General features: G+C 36.5%; 2 protein-coding genes across 2 annotated transcripts; both read right to left on the bottom strand.

Moving 5' to 3' along the window:
• Positions 1-3441: 3441 nt before the first annotated feature.
• Positions 3442-4875, bottom strand: LOC113693140 (UDP-glycosyltransferase 71K1-like). Its single transcript, XM_027211714.2, has one exon. It carries the CDS (start codon positions 4873-4875, stop codon positions 3442-3444), a length of 1434 nt encoding a protein of 477 aa, XP_027067515.2.
• Positions 4876-12156: 7281 nt separating this feature from the next.
• LOC113693139 (uncharacterized) lies at positions 12157-12612 on the bottom strand. The gene has a single exon (XM_027211713.2). It carries the CDS (start codon positions 12610-12612, stop codon positions 12157-12159), a length of 456 nt encoding a protein of 151 aa, XP_027067514.2.
• Positions 12613-21197: the final 8585 nt, after the last annotated feature.

Below are 21197 nucleotides of genomic sequence, written 5' to 3'. Positions count from 1 at the left end.
GCAAAAAAAAAAAAAAAATGTAGCGGAAGTATTATAATTCTCATATCAAGAAACAAGGCATCCAAATATGAACTAGACGTATGCCTTCGTGTGCTGCAAGGTTCCGTGGACTTTGGTTGACTTTGATTAGTCACAATAAATGAAGGAAAAGCTTCAAACGGCAGAACATATCAAAATATCAAGAATAAGGAAGGCTCGGAAGGATCAATAATTTATTCAACGAATTGATTTTTTTTTTCCCTCTAATACAAACTTAGGATTTCAAGTCCTTAAATAGATAAATAAAGCCATGTAACTTATTCCAAAACTAATATCTAAACACAAACAAGTATATTTTCTAAGCCAACTTTAACATCAATTCTAATCTAATTATCAAATAAAAAATCAACTTCTAAAATAACTAAAATTCTAAATAGCTGTTTTTTTTTTATCAACATCATTTTCGGCTAGATAACCCTACTTCATTTCATTAGTGGTGACCTATTTCACATTTTCATGATTACCAAACACTTTGATTGACTATTTCTGGATTTTTTTCAAAAAAGCTTTGCTAATGTCAAATATTTTCAAAGTCAGTGTTTGGATAGCAAATTTTTCTAAATAATATTTTACTTGTATCATAAACACATTTTCCAACTCATCTTTTATATTCTCAACTATCTTACATACATCACATCACAAAAAGTATTATATTGATTATTTCAAATAATACTCTATCCAAACAATAAATGAAGCAAAAGCTTCAAATGGCAGAACATATCAAAATATCAAGAATAAGAAAGGCTCAGAAGGATCAATAATTTATTCAACAAATTGATTTTTCTTCCTCAAATAAAAACTTAGGATTTCAAGTCAGGATTTCAAGTCCTTAAATAGATAAATAAAGCCATGTAACTTATTCCAATACTAATATCTAAACACAACTCAACTATATGTTCCAAACCAACTTTAACACCAATTCTAATCTATTTATTAAATAAAAAATCAACTTCTAAAATAACTGAAATTCTAAATAATTGTTTTTTTTTGGTCAACACAATTTTCGGCGAGATAACCCTACCTCATTTCATTAGTGGTGATCTATTTCACATCATCGTGATTACCAAACACTTTGATTGACTATTTCTTGATTTTTTTTTTATATAAAAATGCTTTGCTAATGTCAAATTTTTTCAAAGTCAGTGTTTGGATAGCAAATTTTTTCAAATAATATTTTACTTGTATCATAAACACATTTTTTAACTCACTTTTTTATATTCCCAACTATCTTACGTACATCAAATCACAAAACATACTATAATAATTATTTCAAATAATACTCTATCCAAACAATAAATGAAGAAAAAGCTTCAAACGGCAGAACATTTCAAAATATCAAGAATAAGGAAGGCTCGAAAGGATCAATAATTTATTCAACGAATTGATTTTTTTCCTCAAATACAAACTTAGGATTTCAAGTCCTTGAATAGATAAAAAAGCCATATAACTTATTCCAATACTAATATCTAAACACAACTCAACTTATTTTCTAAACCAACTTTAACATCAATTCTAATCTATTTATTAAATAAAAAATCAACTTCTAAAATAAATAAAATTCTAAATAGCTGTTTTTGTTTTTTTGGTCAACACGATTTTCGGCTAGATAACCCTACTTCATTTCATTAGTGGTGACCTATTTCACATCTTCATGATTACCAAACACTTTGATTGACTATTTCTCGATTTTTTTTAATAAAAAAGCTTTGCTAATGTCAAATATATTCAAAGTTAGTGTTTAAAAAGCAAATTTTTTCAAATAATATTTTGCTTGATTATAAGCACATTTTTCAACTCACTTTTTTATATTCCCAACCATCTTACATACAGCAAATTTTTCAAAGTCGGTGTTTAAAAAGCAAATTTTTTCAAATAATATTTTGCTTGATTATAAATACATTTTTTAACTCACCTTTTTATAAACACATATTGTAGTCTCTGAGTCGATCTTTATGTATATGTGTTGAAGAGTGTCGAAACTATCGAACTATTTTTTTGATTGAGGGATTTGTCAAAAAATTTGAGATCCTTTTAAATTTCTCTAGTTGTTTAATATTATTTAGGAGATATTTAAATTTATAAATTATAAATTATTCTAATATTTAAAATAAATTTTAATAGTTGATATATTATAAATTTAAATGTCTATTAAGTAATTTAAATAATTAGAACGATTTGAATGAATTTTAAATTGTTCCTCAAAGTTCTCAATCGGGGAAAGAAAGTCATCTTGAAGTTCATTTTTTATTATTGGACATTGCCAGTGACTGGCGGCCAAACTTAGATCTAGTCATATTAGATTCAATAATTAATTCATTGAAGAACTTTCACTCGTGACATGACTCGTATCAAAAAGTAAAAGAGAAAAAACTTGACACGACTCTCATTTCTTTTTTTATTTGACACGACTCTGGGAACTGGGAAGAAGGCGCAATGTGGGAAAGTTCTTGACCATGACCTAGGCCAATTTTTTAAAACTTTGATGTGTGAGGCCCAGTGTAGAGTTTTTTTTTTTTTTTTTTTTTACCACGGCAATTACTATTTGAGAGTACGCATTAGATAAATTTCATCTCATATAATAACCCGCCAACCACACAGAAGGGTAAGATGCACTGGAGAAATCTTATATGACAATGAATGTTCCACAAGAGGTTCGAAACCGGGTTGATAGGAAATCAAACTTAAGATGTATAACAAATGTATAGTATTGATTTTATATATACGAAATAAGTAGTAAACATAAGATGTATAACAAGTGAACTACAAGCTTCGGGACAATCTCAATTTTCATTCCAATTGAGAGTAACAGCATAATGATCACCATATGAAATCAAAAAGATAATTATGGAGAAAATTTTACTTACAAATCTTAGAAGAGACATATGAACCACCAAGTTTATAATATTTAGCGGAAAAAATGAAAAATGAAAAATGAAAAGTATTTAACTGGAAAGGTTTACAAAAGCAAAAATAGATTTGAAAGCATAAGTATGACCACATAAAGGATGAAAAACAATACTAATTTGTGTTTACCACACAAATGTGACAATTAGATGAATGAGAGGCAGGAGCGGTCATAGCTGTTCACGGTCAAGATTTGGTCCAAAAAAATTGTACGATCTAGTTCATTTCTTATATCTCGTTTTTAACAACGTGTGTGGGGCTAATAAAAAATTATTATAAAATTATACGTTGTGCAAAAAATGTTACGCCGTGTGCAAACAAAATTATGCGATGTGCAAAATGCATAAAACCGAGGTACAACCGTTCCTGGCCGTGGTCCCAATTAGATGGATTGAGAAAGAACTAATATTAAACCAATAAAGCAAAAAGAAAGGAAGTTGAAGAAACTTCCCTTCATCTGTTGATTGATGATCAAGTGACAATAAGAACTGAAAAAACTTAGAAACTTCCCTTATCTTTTCCAATGTTGATGTGTATATCTTCAATCAAACGTCCAAGTGAAATGAATGAAGAACCCCCATTTTCAATGGCCTTTCTGCTCATCTCCTTCATTTCTTGAACTCTTTTTCTTGTCGGATTCTCTGTGTCCATCAAGCATCTGATAGCTTTCTCGATTTCCTCAGCCACTACAAGATTCTGTGCATTTTCCATTCGATAATCCATTTTCAAGTCCATAGCCAGTTCCAATTCTCTTACCAACTCGAACGCATTGATTTGTTGCTCAGCATATACAGGCCATGTTGCAACAGGCACCCCATGCCACAGGCTTTCTAGTATAGAGTTCCAGCCACAATGAGATACAAATCCCCCAACTGCTTCATGAGCCAGCACCTCCATTTGTGGTGCCCAACTACTCACCAATCCTCGATTTTCGACGCGTTCTAAGAAACCTTGCGGCAACATCTCAGAAATATTGGAATGTTCACCTGTCCCTTTTGTATAGGCCTTTGATAACCGGACTGACCACAAGAATCTGTATCCACTCCGCTCGAGTGCAAGTGCCATTTCTGCTAACTGGTCAGGCTCAAAAGTACCCATGCTTCCAAAACAGAGAAATATAACTGATGATGGAGGCTGATCATCTAGCCATTTTATTATTTTTTCGTGATCAGGCTCTCGCTTTCTGCCCTCCAGGTCGAGCAGGGGTCCAACCGTGTAGATTGGCGGTGTTTCAGCATCGAATTTCAATTGATCCACAGCATGAGGTTCTAATTCTGCAAACGTGTTTATGATGAGTCCTTTTGTCTCCTTGAACTTGGTAGCATGTTTTACGAATGAGGAATAGCCACCATGCTTGTTAAATGCATAAGAAGGTATAACCTTTGAAGGTATAGGGTGAGAATAAGTTGGAATAATTGAATCAGAATCTGAAGTCTCGAACTCTCTTCCATATTGGCTATAGTGAATTGGAAGATAAAACATGAAGCCAAGATAGGCACAGCCAGAGGGGAAGAACACATATGAAGGAACTCCAAGCTCATTCGCTACATCAACCATCGAACTACAGAATAGATCAACAACTATCCCGGCAAGAGAAGTGATGGATTCTGATACTAGTACTTGATCAATTATTGCTGTTTTGACATGGGATTTATGGCTTTCCAAATAGAGAGCATAAAGGTTTTCTGGGGAGCTCCAGACCTGTGGTAGATTCGGATCTACTCGAGGAATGTTGATGAATTGAATACCAGTGTTTGAAGCAGCCACTTGTTGAGTGTAGGACTCCAAGTCTGGGCCAACAGGTGAGCTTATGACCAGAACAAATATTGATAGCTGATCATCTCTTTCAGTTAAGCGCTTGGAGAGCTCAACTGTGGATATTAGGTGACCTATGCCTGGTGATGGAACAAAAACAAGCTTTGTCTTCTTCATCTTTGAAGTGTAGGAACTGATATAAGAATTTTATTCTGCTATGGAATTTTGAGCTATGCTTGCATAGATGAATGTTTACTTTGCTATACAAACCTCTGCTTTTAAATGTGAACATCATTCTACAGTGGAATGGCTAAAGTCAGAGATCCAGAATTATTTTTAACGTACTTGTGATTTCAACATTTGACCATCCAATGGTTTTGGAGCTTTCAGCTTAACTTTCTTCAAACATCCAAAATATTTAGATTCCTGCAAAGTGTGGAATGGTACTGCAAAGTCAACAACCATTGCTAAATAAAACTAGGATTCACATAATTATTGCAGACATTGACATATATTTTATCCCCTATATTTAGATGTTTTAACTTCACTTGTTATGAAAAAATAAACTCTTAACGACTAACGAGTATAGCTTAGTGGTTAGTGACATTTATATATAGTCAGCTAGGTTATTGAATTTTTTTTTATTTAACTCCATTGGGAATAGTCCAAAACCTAAAGGATGAGAGACCATGAGTGGCATGAGCAAAGATTCTAAAATCAAAGAGCATAAAAAAAATTGCACTTTGCCTCTATGAATAAAAAAAATTCACAGTTTACCTCTTTGAAAGATTCCACCATATAAAGGTTGGGGTAGAATTTTATTTTTATAAAATAACATTCCTCTAGGGGCGGTGGCTAAGCCAGGATCTTCGGTCATAGGATACAATAATTTATATTAAATTTACAACTTGTGGTTTGTGAACTTTTAGCTCAACTAAATGTTTCTCATAAGGTTAATAGACATGAAGCAATTTATTCAATATTGCCAAAATAAAATAAGAATGGTGTATAGGTTGTCATTTATTATGCATTTAATAGTTATCGGGTCATCTAATGGTATAAAATTATACAATAGTTAATATTATGCATAAATCTATGAGATGTACATTCATATATACAATAGATAATTAATGTGTATTTGGCCAAACGATCCAATGATTTTCAATTTGCTTGTAATTTATATGCTTAGACACATAAGTGGAGTTCAATATTAAGCAAAATAAGGTTAATTAGAAAGGACTTACAAATAGTACTATTATTATACTTTCTTTCAAGGTTTCATTGTAGAAATGGAGAAGGTAACTGTAAAAAATTCCAATAGTTTCAAAGGGGGCAATGGTTCTGTCCCCATTGGTCCCCATAAGCCTAGTTGGGCCTCCCCTTAGTTAGATTAGGATAGAGTAGGAGTAGGGATGACGATTGACCAAAAAATAAAAATAAAAATAAAAACTCTAAACTTTGTATAGGTTGTTCTGTAGCTTTCAAAATATTAAGGCAATGTGGGACGAAGTTAATGGCTATTATCTTATTTATTGAATATTTCTTCCTTTCATTCTACTTTCACATTAGAAAAATGTTACGTCAATCATGATATTTTCTTAACTTACAATAATATTTCTTTTCATTTTCCACACTAACTTCAGCAATAGAAAAGAATCTTAAAGGCACATTACATTTTGTTTCGAGCGTGTAGTTGCCCAAACAAATGAAGTTAGCTATGTAAAACATATTCCAACAACAAATGTTCAATCAAGAGTCATAATTGTCATTTTACAATGGGTTTTTCTAATGGATACCCAACTAACACGCCTAAATTTCATTCAGCCTACTATATTATATATATACTAGTCAGGGGGCCCTGCGCAATTCCTGACCCGTGTTAATAGTGCATTTGTGTGCTGATTTTTTTTTTTTTTTTTTGTGTAATGTGATGTATGAATTGATGCAGAAAAATATTTTACAATATGTAAAATAATTGCGAGGTAGTTAGTTTTTATTGAATGAGGGTAATTGGAAAGAATTGTTGGTAGGTTATCATATAGAATGTGATTTAATGTTGAAGTAAAAATATAGTAGTGTATGTATAGTTATGAAATTGGAGAATATGGGAATAGTATTAAAGGTTGAAAGGCATAACTTTATAGTTATTTTATGTTGGAGCAACTTTTACAAGTTCATTATCGAATCTGTGCATTCAATATTCATTTATGCCTAAGTGGGTAATTATGAGAGTATAGCATGGTCAAATAATATGGTATCATAGCATTTTTTTCTATTCATAGGTTAAAAATTTATCTTCAACTTTGATGTTCCAACATTTGTATTGGTAATAGAAGATGATTATATTGTTTTTGTTTGGCAATATATTTGCAGTATCTTATGGCTAAAGTAAATTTATGTGCAATTTTTTTGTATGGCTTTGGGTTAATATGTGTTTAAAAAAATTTGGCTTACTAAAATTTCCATGTCCGTGGGCTTGATGACTACATAAAATGTGAGCTTTATGAGGAAACTTTCTCTTGCAGAAAAAATGCCTGCAATTGTTAAATAAATAAATAAATAGGAAGTTGTATTGGTGAACTCTGTGGATATATTTTATTATTAATTATGTTACCATTTGCTTTTGCATATGTGCTTTCAATAGGGATGATATTCCATTCGTAGAAGCTAGTGTAGTGATTTGGGTTGAAAATTTGAACTCTAAATGTCATCACTCCAATGCAGAAAAATATATTAGTGAATTTGGCTGCAGATTGTGATCGTCAATGAATATTTTTCATCCAGAGTTTTGAGGATTTTCATCTAGTTTTAGAAACCATATTTTGTTTCCAACTTTGAAAATTGCTCTTCTTCTTATGTGTGGTTCCAAGTAATGTATAAATTTTGGTGGTATGACCTGCAATGAAGAGCTAAATACGTGTTAAATGTGTTTTGGAGAAAAATTGATGTAAATTAGGGAAATTTTATAAAATGAATACCAATGTATCATTGTGGTTCATCATACTGCATCAAGAATGCATTGATTGGAGAAACTGTAATGGACAAATAAAATAATAGTTAGTTATAAAGTAAGATGGATATATTAGGTTTTTATTTGTTTTAAATAGTAATTGTACTTGAATAAAGATGAACCGGTGGATATGATTGTATAAAAGAGGCAAAAAAATAGTGTTTTTACAATATAATTAAAATACTCATGATTATAATTGTGTAATAAAATATAAAGCTAAAAGCTCAAGGTATACCAAGAGCAAATGCTAAGAAGAGGGCTAAGAAAATAATCTAAATTTGGTAGAAACAACATTTTCTTTGCTTTAGCCAGCCAAAGTAGCAATGATTACATCAAAACTTCTTTGGATTTTTTTATGGATATATATTGTTTTATTTTCTTTATGAATACATATAAATGTCTATATAAGTTGAAACTCATTGTTCCACATAGAATTTACATTACATGGTATATTTTGTAACCGTCATTGGTTAGTACAATTTCAAATAAATTAGCCAAAGATACAGCAATCAACTAAAGTAGTTATTTGCCTATTCATGCAAAGCATTCACCCTTTTATATACTTTTATATATATGCGTGTGGTTCATAAACCAAACATTCGAAGAACTATTGGAATTACGAAATTAATTAAAAAATTAAAATATTGAAAACATGAAAAAAAAATTTGAAAATGAGAAAGACAAATTCTAAGAATATAAAAGAAACTAGTAAATTATAGAAAATATAAAAGGAAAATTATGAGCATGCACATGGAGGACCTAAAGAATGGATCATTGATGCTAGGTCTAAGAAAAATTTCCAGAACAAACAAGTGAACAAAGAAGGGAAATATCAACAAATAAAATAAGCATAATATACAACATAGACTTCTTGAGAATAAGCAAAAGAAATGCAACTCACTTGAGAAAGAAGTTTTGGAAACAAAAGAAAACAATAAAAGCAAAAAACAAAGTACTACAAAAAGCAGTATAAAGAAAAAAGATACTAAGGGACATAAAATAGCAGAGAGACAGCAATTTGTTATTCTGCAAAAGAGTAAATAAATAAAAAGGTAAAATTGATAAAAAAAAATAAATCAACAAACAGCATCATTAACAAAAAGAAAAATCTATAACTGCATATCTTTCTAATAAGTTTGCAAATGACAAAAACAAATCAAAAATATTAAGAAGCGGGCAGTTTAGTCGGATGTGTTTTTTTTTTTTTTGGAAGTACCATGAGCATTTAATGCAGGGGCAAAGGCGGCACTGTAAGTGGCAAACAAAAAGACAGAAAATTTTACCTGCTCCACGCTCCACAGAAAATGTAGCACAATAGCGGGTAACAAAATTACCGATTGGCCAGGGGAAGGGAAGCAGAAGCATAAACAATTAGTGAAAGGGAAAAGAAAGGGGCAAAAAAAGTACCAGAGAATAGGCAATGCCATAATACAATACAAGGCAAAAAAGGTACACATGATATATAGCATTGCAAATATAAAAGTAAGTCAGAGTCAATTAGTCAAACAGTGAAGCTTCTAACAAAAGGAGCTTAGAAACAAAAACTGATGTTTGCGGTCCACAAAAGAGAACAATAAAAAATAGGGCCAAAGAAGAAGTAAATTACGAAGCAGCCAAACAACTTGTAACATAGATCTTGGATCAAGGCAAAAATGAATGACATAGGCGGAAAATAGGAAACATTTTCAGGGTCTGTTTGTTTGGAAATAAAATATTTTCCTTGGGAAAATATTTTCCGTGGAAGTAATTTTCCATGAAAATCATTTCCCTTTCATCATTTTCAGGCGTTTGGTTAGCTTATTGAAAATATTTTCTTACTTCATTTTTTTGGTGTTTGTTTAACTTTTGAAATATTTTCACTTTTATCTCTATCTTTACTTTCTACATATTATAATTACATACTTCTTCCCATGCAAAATAAGAAAATTTATCTCATTGTTTAACTTTAAAAAATCTTGGAAAAATGTATATATGAATAAAAAATATCTCCTTAAGCAATAAACAAATTGTTGGTCATTTAGTATCAAATATCAATCACATGCAATGCTTATTGTGACATATATCTTGCACTTTCACTGCTGAAAGTTTCTCTAGAAAAAAATGTCCCTATTATACATAATTAATTACTAGCATAGGATGAGCAGGATGAGGTTTCTTTTTTATTTTGAATATACTAGGGGGAGGGTTGGGTTGGGTGGCACGGGGGAGGGAGTGTAAGGAAAAGATCTTGGGTTCGAGTCTTCCTGTTTACACTAAAAAAAAAAAAGAACATACTACAAGATGTTTTCAGTAAGTTTGGAACATATTACAGGTGAGATGCATGCATTTCGGAAAACAACTTCAGTAAGTTTGGAAGGGAAGTTGTTTTCCATAAGATGAGTGAAAATATTTTACATAAGAAAATGTTTTCAGTAACTTTTGTGCAACCAAACACGGGAAATTAGAAAAATATTTTCCTGGAAAATATTTTCACCTTAAACAAACGGACCCCTAAGGCTAAAGCAATACCTCCAAATCCATGACACCGAGCAAATGGACCATAATAGGGCAAACAAATTGACCAATGGCCAAATAACCAACCAAGACACTTTTTTATTGTTCATTCAAGCAACACCCACTTTTATATAGTTAGATATATATACACACACATACTAAAATTTATTATCATTTCTTATATTTATATACTTTTTTTAATTAATTTTACTTTTTCAAAATTCGAACATCTTAAGTATATTTTAACGAGTACCCATGGCACCCTTAGATGACTCTTTCACAATTAATAGTAACACAACATGCACCTACTCTGTCATATGCAAAATGTTTTCTACTTGTTTCTATAATGATTTTTAGCTTTTTACCTCTTTATTACTTTGAATATAGTAAGGCACAACCTTAGACATGTTACAATTACATATTTTAAATAAAATTCATTACATCTTGCCAGCTTATTGTAGATTTCTTTGTTTAAATACCCTTTTTTTTAACTTTTTCTGCAAATTTATTTGGTTATTGACAAATAAAAAAAGAATGAAAAGGATCAGTGCGTTCAAGCTTTTGTTTTATTGTATAAATTTTGTTTCAATAAAGAAATATAATAAATATATTAAATAAGGAAAAATGCATGATTTAAAAAGTATTCTTTTTTGTCGGATATTAGAATAAATTAAAAAAATGAGTTTTTTGCCAAAATAACCATTTTTTTTCAAAAAATATTCATACAATGATTCAACTCCAAATTTTATTACTAATCTCATCTTCTGACCTTATCCCTAATAGGAACCAACCTAAAATCAAAACTAAAACTTCGGAAAGAATTAATTGAATGAACAGAGTGATGGAGACACCTTTCCTCAGCCCTACATGCTATTCCCCCCATATAGCCATATGCACAATGAGTTCCCATTCAATGCAGTATGACAAAATCAAAACTAAAACTTCGGAAAGAATTAATTGAATGAACAAGTGATCGAGAGTTTTGTACAAACATACTAATAATTTCAATATTGCTAGATTTGTAGTGAGCTTTTTCTTTTTTTTTTTTAATAGGAAAGAGAGCATCAAAAAGAGAAAATCACCACAACTGGAATGGAGATGAACAATCAAAATTTTAGACTTTGCTTTCGTGTTGGTATAATTCCAATTTCCCTAGATTTGTAGTGAGTTTTTCCTTATTTTCCTTTTTTTTAATAAGAAGTAAAGCATTACAAAGAGAAAATTACTGCAATTGGAATGGAGATGAACGGTCAAATTTTAGATTTTGCTCTCATCTTTGGAAATATCGTCAGGGTTATGTTAATTATTCAAAACTTTTGCTCTCATATTTGGAAATATTGTCAATTTTATGTTAAGTATTCAAGACTTTTTTGGATAGTACAGTGACAAGTAAAGGCAGAAAGAGTATTATAGTCAAAAAGGAAAAGATAGATTCAGAATAGAGTATTATAGTCATGTAGGAGATTTTTGGGCCATATTAATGGCTAATGAAAGGTTTTGCCCTTTTTCTCATTTCCATTTGAATTTGATCGAATGGATAACAGAAAAGGTTGTTACTAAGGATGGCAATGCGCGGGCACCCGCCTTGCGGAGGGCTCTTGTGGCAGGAGTTGGGGCAGGGGCGGGGGTGGGGGGAATTTTTCCCCCCATTTAGAAACGGGGGCGGGGAATTATACCTCTGCCCCGCCACCCGCAAAAAAAAAAATATATATATGTATATAATTATATATATAATATTTAATTTAATTAGTTATAAACTTATGATAATGATATTATTAGTTATATGTATTATATAATGTATATTAATATATGCAATATAATTGATATTATCAATTATACTAATAATTATATATGTCTACTAATAGAATTTATTTTTTTTATTTTTTTTATTTTATAAAAAAAAAACCTGTTTTATTCATAAACCAGAACACAATGCCAAGGAATCATCCAAATCCCTACATCCTAAGAGAAAAACGAAAACTACAAAAATTCTGCATGTCCAGAGATAAAAGCCCCCTGGAGCGCAAGGGCAACTGAGACGCTGACATGAAAATAGATCGAGAGCCACACTCCACCCCAAACGTTGCGAGCGAGTCCGCCACCATGTTCCCCTCCCAGTAGCAATGACCAAACTGATGGCCAGCAGAAGTAACCAGACGAACAGCACGAACAACTGGCCAAATCACCGCAAGAACCCCCCAAACCCCCTTTAGACAATTGACTAAGACCAAGCAATCAGATTCAACAAACATCTGCGAAATCCCTAAGCTGTACCCCAGCTGAAGCCCTAACAAGAGAGCCCGAGCCTCAGCTTGCAGGGAATCCAGAGAGCCAAAAGAATCCGCAAAAGCAATAATGAGTTTTCCCCTCGAATCCCTAATCACCCCACCGCCCCCACTACCACCGACCATAGAACAACCGTCAGTGTTAAGCTTAAAAGAACCCTCCACAGGGAAAGTCCACCTCACCGCCTTAGCTACTAACACCCTTCTGGCCGAAGATAAAACCTCTAGGAACCCCTCCCACTGGCAAGGCAAACGCGCGATCCCTGGAAAGTGGATTTGAGCTAACCTTTACAATTCGGAACAGATAGAAACCCGAACCTGAAACCCAGAAACCTTGCACCCCTCAAACGTGGATGCATTCCTGGCACACCATAAGAACCATAGAATTAGGACCGGAAGAATCCGGGACACCCAGCAGAGCGCCTTCCCTTTAACAGGGGACATCCACCAATCAGAACATCGAGACCTAACGGCCACACCTCGTACAGACACTCCTAAGGAGCGCTCAAAGAACATCCAAGTCGTCACACCCGCCAATTGACCAGTAGAGAACACATGCTGCAACGTTTCACCTTGGGCCGGCGAGCAACAATGACACTTAGAAGGACCATGAATCTGGAATTTCCGCAGCACATCATCCACTGGCAGATGGCCATTTAGTAAACGCCACATGAAGAAGGAAAATTTCCGCGGAACGGACGACTGCCAAATATAGGAACACACCCAGGAGCGCGCCCGAGCCGGGCGAACAAGCTGATAAGCAGACCTCAACGAAAAACCCCTGAGGGATCCAAGCTCCAGACCAAAGCATCGGGTCCGATCCAAAACAAAAGAAGGACCCTTGAACCATCTCTATAATCTCCGAGGGGAACCCCGCTAAAGCCAAGTAGTCCCATTGACCCTCCCGTAGAAAATCCGAGACCATTGCATTTGACGCCAAATCAGGATACCGCCATGCCAAAGGGCCCAAACCACTCCAGTTGTCCCATCAAAAAGCCACCTCTCCCCTAGAAAGATCCAACTTTAACCATTGCTCCATCGTCGACCGGACCCCAAGCATACGCTTGCAACTAGCAGACAGCTGAGCAGGAAACGGAGCTTGATTCGGGTGTCGAGACCCAAAATATCGTGCTCTCATAAATTTCGCCCAAAGAGATTGACCACACCGAAACATCCACCATAATTTACAGGAGAACGTCGCAACGACCGCCTGGAGGGACCGAAACCCAACCCCCCTTTCCTCCTCCGGGAAGCAAAGCTTCTCCCACATCGCCCAATGACGTTTGGCACCAAATTCCGATTCGCCCCAAAAGAATCTAGCAAGCATCCGCTCGAGGTCAGAGATGATCCCCCTTGGAGGTTCCAAAACTGCCAGCATATGAATCGGCATGGACGAAAATACATGCTTAATAAGCAATGCCCGCGCACTCATTGATAACCATCGGCCCTGCCAAGACGAAATTCGGTGAGATACTTTGGAGAGTAACTCAGCGAATAAAGACCTCACTCTTCTCCCCCCAAACAATGGGCAACCCAAATAGGTTACTAGCAAAGTCTTAGCAGGGAACCTAGTGACCTGCTCAATTAACCTCCGACGGACCAACGAGACCCTCCTATCTACCAGAAAACAGCTCTTTGCAACATTCACCAACTGCCCAGACACCCCCTGATAGCCCTCCAGCACCCGCATGACACACCCAAGGGACCGCTTACCACCGTTAAGATGCGTGAGAGAAGGGCATTCCCGCGTCACGAAGAATGGAGCAAACCTCGACTCCCCCGGTAACTCATTCAAGCTTCTAGACAACACCTCAGCCGCTATAATAAATAAAGCCGGGGATAATGGGTCCCCTTGCCGTAGACCCCGAGACGAATGGAAAAAACCACACGACTTTCCGTTAACCAATACTGAGAAGTGGCACGAAGAAATTAACCTCCAAACCATATCCAGCCATTGCTCCCCAAACCCAAACCTACGCATGACCTGGATCAAGAAATTCCACGATACCCGATCATATGCCTTGGCCATGTCCAATTTAAGGACAACATTGGATCCCCGTACCTTCTTCCCCAAGGCTGAACACATCTCTAAGGCCAAAAGTATGTTATCCGATATCTGGCGACTCTTCACAAAGCCACTCTGCTGTTGCGAGATAAGTCATGGCAAAACACGCTCCAAACGTCGCGCCAACAGACCAGATGTAATTTTATTAACAAAGTTACACAAGCTGATAGGGCAAAAGTCTGAGAAGGATGACGGCCCAGGAGTCTTAGGGATCAGGGCCAACCACGTAGCAGTGTACCCCCAAGACAGCTCTGCACCTGCAAAAAAATCACAAACAACCCGATAGACCTCCTCCTTCACAATATCCCAACATGAAGTGAAGAATGATCCTGTGAAACCATCCGGACTCGGACTACTACCACCATCTAGTTGAAAAACCACAGCCTTGACTTCCTCCTCCGTCGGAAACTGCTGAAGCTCCATGTTATCTTGCACAGTGATAACCGAAGGTATAACCTCTAGCATCGAAAGATCCATCGGCCCATGTCCTGGTTGCGACAAAATGTCCGCAAAGAAAGTGGTCGCCAACTCTTCAATCCTGGAGGGCTCTTCCGTCCATACCCCATTCGTATCCTTCATCCGATGGATGAAAGACCGAGCCCTCCGCTGCTTTACTTGCGCATGGAAGAATTTGGAATTGGCATCGCCTTCCCTAAGCCACCGAAGCCGTGCCTTCTGATGCCAGTAAACGGCCTCCCGTAACAGGGACATCTTGGGCGCCCCTTGCGCCCGGAGGAGCTGGAATTCACCCTCCCCCGAGGGACATTCCTCCAAAGAGCGTTCCAGTGCCAACACTGTTGCCTCATCTTCCTTAACACGGTCAAAAATGTTGCCAAATGTCTCCTTATTCCATGTACGCAAAGCCTGCTTGACCGCCTTTAACTTCGCAAGTAGAACCCGAATGGGCCGCCCATCACACTCCACCTCCCACGCTTGACGAACTATATTATGAAAATCAGCATGTGCCCTCCAAACGTCCAAGAAACGAAAACTCTTAGGCGCCCCACCCATGGCCAAAGAACAAGACAATAACAAGGGGGAATGATCAGAGGCAACCCTATTCAAATGAGCCACCGTCGTGTTCACCCCTAAACTCGACCAATCCTGGTTAACGAGTACCCTGTCCAGGCGTTTCCAAACCCTGGCTCTGCCCCAACGATTATTGCACCAGGTGAACTGAGACCCAAAGAACCCTAAGTCTGTTAACTCAGCACCCTCCATGAAACTCAGGAAAGGCTCCGACTCCCTAGCACGAAATGGGCGACCCTCTTTCTTTTCATTCGCCCCGACAATGACGTTAAAATCCCCTAAAAAAATTGCCGGCATCCCTTGAGGGCACACCTCTCCTAACTGTTGCCACATCACCTCCCTATCAAGAGAGGCACACGACGCATGGACAAAGACCGCTACAACAGAGCAACGGAAAACAGCATGTGTAACCTCCAACGCCAAGAACTGCTGTGAGGCAACCAACAAATCACACCTATAGTCTTGCCCATACGTCACCCAAATCCGACTCTCATCGTTGGAGATAGCATGACGAAAACCCAGCCTATTCCGAATAAAATCAAGCCGCTCGCGACCCGCCTTTGGTTCGCACATCGCTAGCAAAGAAACCTGATGCATCCGCTTCAACTTCCTTAAACGTGCAATGGTGAGAGCATTATCCACTCCTCTGACGTTCCAAAACATAGCCTTAATCATGATCGTGGTCGTAGAAAGTAAGGGGGGTGAATCACATTTTCTCCTATTGCGACGGCTCACCACCGTATGCCACTCCTCCGGGTTTTTCAAAGCATCCAACCGCGTCTGCACCGCATCCCTAACATCCGCCTTGCGAGGAGAAAGATTAAGGTTAGCGACCATAGCCCCCTGCTGCTCCCTCACCTCCACCCTGACCTGCTCCACTGAACCCGCTAGCTCAAGACCACCTCCCCCAAGCTCCCCCAATTCCAGGTCAGCCCCTATGGACGACTCATCGGAGTTGTCGATTACTTGATCAGCCAACCTGTGAATGAGGTTGTCAGCAGCGGAAGCAATTGCCTCCTCCACCAGCTCCGCCACCCGAAACTGGGACGGCGGTGGATTAGCAGGCAGGACACCCAAATCTATTGTCAAAACTGGTGCAGCAGCTGATCCCAAACCCGATTCTAACTCACCCCTCGTCACAACCGTACGTTCAAGCCCGAACTGTTGGAGCTGTGCAGAAAAGATCTGCTCTGCATTCGCACCTTCAGTCGCAGGCAACAGCAGGGCATCCGAGCACAACTTGCCTGATAATGTTCGTTCTAATGCCCGCGGCGCAACCGCACCTGCAAGCCCAGGTTGTTGGGACTGAGCCAAAGTGACCAGCTCCGCACCTTCAGTCGCAGGTAATAACGGAGCATCAGAGCCCATCCCTGAAACTGCTCCCTCCAAAGCCACAGGGGGCTCCTCCACCCCAGGCAAAACAGCAGCCCCACTGCCATCAGCCGCATCTAGCGACTCCCCTGCACCCACCGGAGGCTTTGAAGATGCAATCAACTTACCCCCATCATCCAATTCTACAGCACTACCAAGGACCTTCTGAGTCGGCCCCTTCGACACTCGCATCTCTGGGAACTTCACATGGCAGTGGCCCTCCTCATGCCCATGACGATAGCAAAAACCGCAATACTTTGGAAGGCTCTCAGGGATCAATGGTTGCCAGAATCCATCTCCATCCCCCATGTCTACCCAAACTCTAGAGGGAAGCGACTTCAGTAGATCCACCTCCACACACACCCGCGCCACATTCGAACGAATAAAAGACGATGTTGCCGCATCAACAAACAACGGGTTCCCCAGGCAGGAGACAATGTGAAACAAACAAGGCTTGGCAAACAAATGGATAGGAAGCTTGGGTAATTTGAACCAAATGGGAACTAGGGACGATTCCCTATCGACATGAAACTTCGAACTCCACTTGAAAACCCGCATAGGACACCCATGAACATACCACACATTTCTTGCCCATACACAAAGAAAATCTGCCTCTCCATTAAATCGCAGCAAAACATGTCTAGCGTCTAATAAACCAACAGACACTGAGTCCTTCAGATCAAACATAGAAAAAAACTTACGCAATTCAGGCAAAAGGGGACGGCCCTTGGAAAACTTCCCAACCAACGTGAAACGGAACGGCGACGCCACAGCAGCAATATCTGCCGCATTGAAGACCACCGCAGGCTCTCCACGATGGGTGGAGACAGCCGCCTAGACCTTCACCACCTCCGACGGCGACTGATCTTGGAACAAAGCAGAAAACGCCTTCTTCTTGAACGTAGGGGAAGAAGACAGACCCCCACCCTGAGATGAGGGGGCAGCCGCAGCTGCCATGCACGAGGAACCAGAGAACCCTAAATTTCTAAATCAGGAAACCCGAGAGAGAAAAGATTTTTTTGTTATATGAAGAATACTCAAAGATATGTCCTAATTACACTTAATACAGTAACACTTTTTTCTCAAAAAAAAAAGTAAAAACACAATAATGAATTGTGATTGTATTTGTACCAAAAGTGAAAACTTAACTACTTTAGTTATATTTATTTTATTATGTTAGATTGTATTCAAATAACTTTTGTTTGATTGTTTTTATGAGTTTCAATTGCGAAATTACAATGAATAATAACTTGGTGATGTATTGATATTTTAGTACTTGATTATTTATTAAAATTTAACTATAATAAATTTTTATTAACCCCGCGGGTGCCCTCGCGGGGGAAGCAGGACGGGGCGGGGGAAGCGGGAGTCCCCCGCCCACCCCAACCCTTTCCCGTTGCCATCCTTAGTTGTTACTGGAATAAAGTATGAAATTGAATCATTTTAGGAATTTTTTTTTGTGCAGGGAGTTATTTAGGCAAATAACTCTAAAAAGATCATGTAAACGATAGACTTGGGTTCCCATCTTTTAGATGCTCTATTGTAACATCTTAGCTTAGGTTTTTTGATTAATTTCATTTCAAATATGTAAAGGGTAGTACTTCTTTTTTACTTGCTTTCCACTTATAGGAGATTGGGCATATCTGCCTCCATCAAAAATTTAAAATTAATCAATAAAATATCTAGGGTGGCATTTCTTCCCCTTGCATGGGGATTACCAATAAAAAGATTATCTAAACTAATTGTACATAAATAAGAAAATATTATATTTTTACAAAAACTCAATGAATGGCATATTTGCCTAAAACAAGTTGGCATCATTAATTTATTTTTATTTATGGTGAGAGAGCCTTTCAAAGGGAGTAAACCTCCATTCTTTTAGTTCAAGGAGGCAAAGTGCAACTGAACATAAATTAGAAGAAAATTTTTAATTAACCTTAAATATTTAATCTCCAATAAAAATTGAGTGCCATTTCTTAACCAGAACACCGCAGATAGCTAGACTGAACAAACACAAAAAAATTCGATCTCATTAGGATGGAATGAATATTGCATATGGCTTCTTAGATTAGAATCTGTGTTCTGGCTAGGAGGGGTTACTTTTGTTTGCCTGCTGTGGAAGTGTCACCTTATTGCAACAAATTTTTGTTCGGAATAAACAGGATTGAGGTGCCTAAAATCACGAATTTGATGGGTGCAATTAATGGTATGGATGAGTTTGTTTTGAGATTAAGTGGATGAAATTAGGGATGACAATTGGAGCAGGTGCCTGCGTGCGGTTCATGGCGTAGGGTGGGGCGGGGTAACTTTCACCCCCCATTAAAATTTATAAGGGACAATTTCAGAAACCTCTCCTAATATTTTGCACAATATCACTCAGCACCCTTTTGGTTTTTAAAATCTCATCTACTGCTCTTGAATTGACATTTCTTATAATATTTTAGTTCCCTTGGAGGAAATGCAAGAAAGATAAAGTATTTCTTCCAATACTACCCTTATGTTATCCTACTTTTGAAGCTTACAACAACAATAAAAAATAAATAAGGTTAAAAAGTAAAAAGATGAAAATATGAGCTTTTATAAATACAATAATGAGTAATTTTATAGATATACATCAACTATTATCTACCATAAAGCATGATGTTTAAAAAAAAAGGATATTCCTAAATATATATTTGGTCATTGGATTATTTTTTGATTATTTTTTAAATTTTGACTCATTTATAAATTTTTTTTCTATAAGTAAGATTTATATTACAAACCACACATATGAAGAGATTATTTTAGTTATCAGTACAACTTAAAGTACATCATGGATTAAAACATATTTTCCAAAAAATTTTTTTGACTTCCTCATATATGTCCACAAAAATTTTCATGGTGTTAATTACTCATCAAAATTGTCTTAAAGTGGTTGACTTTCGCTAGATTTAATTTATTCACATCTTTTGTTGTCTCATCATAACTTTGATACAGAGAAATATAGACCATTATTAAATAACAATTTGTTTTTTCTAATACATTTTGTGGTTTAAAATACAGTGAAAAAGGTACGCATGATACATAGCATGATATATAGCATTGCAAATATAAAAGTAAGTCAGAGTCAAACAGTGAAGCTTCCAACAAAAGGAGCATCTTTCATCTTTCAATTGAAAGAAGCTTAGAAACAAAAACTGATGTTTGCGGTCCACAAAAGAGAACAATTAAAAATAGGGCCCAAGAAGAAGTAAATTACGAAGCGGCCAAACAACTTGTAACATAGATCTTGGATCAAGGCAAAAATGAATGGCATAGGCGGAAAATAGGAAAAATGGAAAAAAAATGGAGAATGAGGGTTCTAAAGGAAAAATATTGAGAAAAGAAATAGGTCATCAAACCGGAAGCTGATGCCTAATAAGGTTGAAAATTTTATGGAAAATATCTAAAATTGTTCATTCAGAATAGGCATGCATCTCATGTGGACTAACTTCTGTCTATCTTAACTGCGAGAATAAATCAAATGGCCAAGATGAACTATTTTTACGAACTTAGTAGTTTTTTTTTTTTTTTGGATTAAGTGAGAAGTCTTGAATTTAGAACTTTTAACTTACGATCCCTCCCTCCTTATCACCCAACCCTATCCTCCCTTGAATTTAGTAGGCTATTCTGCATGAAAAATAATTTAATAGGAGAACTAAGAATTTTAGAAAGTTTACCCAACCCTATCCTCCCTCGAACTTTTTATTTGTATTATTTGAATCCTAATATCTTGTTATCCAAAACTAGGTCTTAGGATTAATCCTTGGCCAAATCAGTCGACGAATTTTTTCTTAACATCTTTACAACTAATTATTTCACGTTGTTATTCTATATGATCCCGTTGTCACTTTTTTTTTTTTTTAGTCTATCACAAATCAATACGAAAACTACAATTACAACACTACAGAATCAACTATGAGCTAAAAAAACTGTCAACAAAGCTCTAATTTACACAAAAATCCTAATTTTCCTTCGTTTTCTTCACATTCTTTCAACCACATAATAGTTCTTGATTGTATCAATTATTGAATCAACAAGTCTATCAGTGATAGGTTGCAATTTTACTATTTATTTTATTATTAATTTCCCCTATTAACCGACTTAATGTGGATTAATTGCTGGATTCTATTCACTTTTTGTAATTTGCATTTATTTCAGGGAGTAGAACAAAAACATCACAATCAAGGCCAATTTGATAATCATCAGGAAAGAATTCAAATAGAAG

This window comes from Coffea arabica, chromosome 6c (genome assembly GCF_036785885.1).
Source record: "Coffea arabica cultivar ET-39 chromosome 6c, Coffea Arabica ET-39 HiFi, whole genome shotgun sequence".
NCBI lineage: Eukaryota > Viridiplantae > Streptophyta > Magnoliopsida > Gentianales > Rubiaceae > Coffea > Coffea arabica.
The sequence above is the reverse complement of the archived record's forward strand: the minus strand, read 5'-3'. Positions and strand labels throughout refer to the sequence as shown.

Coding starts and splice junctions, on each gene's coding strand:
- LOC113693140 (XM_027211714.2), bottom strand. CDS start 4,875: ATGAAGAAGACAAAGCTTGTTTTTGTTCCATCACCAGGCATAGGTCAC.
- LOC113693139 (XM_027211713.2), bottom strand. CDS start 12,612: ATGGTCGGTGGTAGTGGGGGCGGTGGGGTGATTAGGGATTCGAGGGGA.